Raw genomic sequence first — 1870 nt, 5'->3', positions numbered from 1 at the left:
TGGTGTCGCTGTCCATCCAGGTGGTGCTGAAGGGCGCCCCGGGGCAGCCGGGCACCATCCTGCGCACGGTTCCCATGGGGGGGGTCCGGCTGGTGACCCCCGTCAGCGTGTCGGCCGTCAAACCCACCGTCACCACCTTGGTGGTCAAGGGCAGCACCGGTGAGAGGCGCCGCATGGACCCCACGGACCCACAGCTGCCCCACAGCTGCCCCATAGCTGCCCCATAGCTGCCCCATAGCTGCCCCACAGCTGCCCCATAGCTGCCCCACAGCTGCCCCATAGCTGCCCCATAGCTGCCCCACAGCTGCCCCACAGCTGCCCCCATAGCTGCCCCCATATCCCCCTGTGTCCACAGTGACCCCATATCTGCCCCCAATGGCCCCATATCTGTCCCCATTTGCCCCCCTATGTCCCCATATCTGCCCCCAATGGCCCCATATCTGTCCCCATTGACCCCCTATGCCCCCAATGGCCCCATATCTGTCCCCATTGGCCCCCTATGTCCCCAATGGCCTCTTGTGTCCCCAATGGCCCCATTTCTGGCCCCATATCTACCCCCCCATGGCCCCATATCTGTCCCCAATGGCTCCCTATGATGTCCCCATATCTGCCCCCATTGGCCCCCCATGTCCCCATTGGCCCCCTATGTCCCCAATGGCCCCATCTCTGGCCCCATATCTACCCACCCATGGCCCCATATCTGTCCCCAGTAGCTCCCTATGTCAACATACCTGCCCCCAATGGCCCCCCATGTCCCCAATGGCCCCATATCTGTCCCCATTGGCCTCATATGTCCCCATATCTGCTCCCAATGGCCCCATATCTGTCCCCATTGGCCTCATATGTCCCCATATCTGCCCCCAATGGCCCCATATCTGTCCCCATTGGCCCCCTATGTCCCCATATCTGTCCCCATTTGCCCCCCTATGTCCCCATATCTGCCCCCTATGTCCCCATATCTGCCCCCAATGGCCCCATATCTTTCCCCAATGGCCCCCTATGTCCCCATATCTGTCCCCATTTGCCCCCCTATGTCCCCATATCTGCCCCCTATGTCCCCATATCTGCCCCCAATGGCCCCCCATGTCCCCAATGACCTCCTATGTCCCCAATGTCCCCATTTCTGGCCCCATATCTACCCCCCATGGCCCCATATCTGTCCCCAGTGACCCCATTATGTCCCCATATCTGCTCCCTATGTCCCCATATCTGTCCCCATTGGCCCCCTATGTCCCCAATGGCCTCCTATGTCCCCAATGTCCCCATTTCTGGCCCCATATCTACCCCCCATGGCCCCATATCTGTCCCCAGTGGTTCCCTATGTCCCCATATCTGCCCCCAATGGCCCCATATCTGTCCCCAGTGGCTCCCTATGTCCCCAATGACCCCATATCTGTTCCCATCTCTGCCCCTAATGGCCCCCTTTGTCCCCAATGGTCCTTCAGTCCCAGTGGGGTCCCTTGGCCCCATTGGGGTCCTTTACTGCCAATGGGGGCCCTTTGGCCCTATTGGGGTCCTTTAGTGCCATTGGGGTCCTTTGATCCTAATGGGGTCCCTTAGCCCCATTGGGGTCCTTTACTGCCAGTGGGGGTCCTTTGATCCTAATGGGGCCCCATTGTGTCCCCTTATTGCCCTGGGCTTCCCCCATTGCCCCCATATACCCCCTATGACCCACCAGTCCCAGTGGGGTCCCTTGGCCCCAACGGGGTCCTTTAGTGCCAATGGGGTCCTTTGATCCTAATGGGGTCCCTTGGCCCCATTGGGGTCCTTTACTGCCAATGGGGGTCCTTTGGCCCTATTGGGGTCCTTTGATCCTAATGGGGTCCCTTGGCCCCATTGTGTCCCCTTATTGCCCTGGGCTCCTCCCATT

At 60.3% G+C, this 1870-nt stretch overlaps 1 protein-coding gene across 1 annotated transcript in view; it reads left to right on the top strand.

Annotated features, from left to right (window-relative positions):
- Positions 1–1870, top strand: part of LOC107315782 (host cell factor 1-like) — a 36428-nt gene that overhangs the window by 3140 nt on the left and 31418 nt on the right. Inside the window, exon 2 of the mRNA XM_032445476.1 lies at positions 4–224. Coding sequence (XP_032301367.1) covers positions 4–224 — 221 coding nt within the window. The remainder of the gene's footprint in view (positions 1–3; positions 225–1870) is intronic.

Source organism: Coturnix japonica, chromosome 6 (assembly GCF_001577835.2).
Source record: "Coturnix japonica isolate 7356 chromosome 6, Coturnix japonica 2.1, whole genome shotgun sequence".
NCBI lineage: Eukaryota > Metazoa > Chordata > Aves > Galliformes > Phasianidae > Coturnix > Coturnix japonica.
This window is presented reverse-complemented; position numbering and strand designations above follow the sequence as displayed.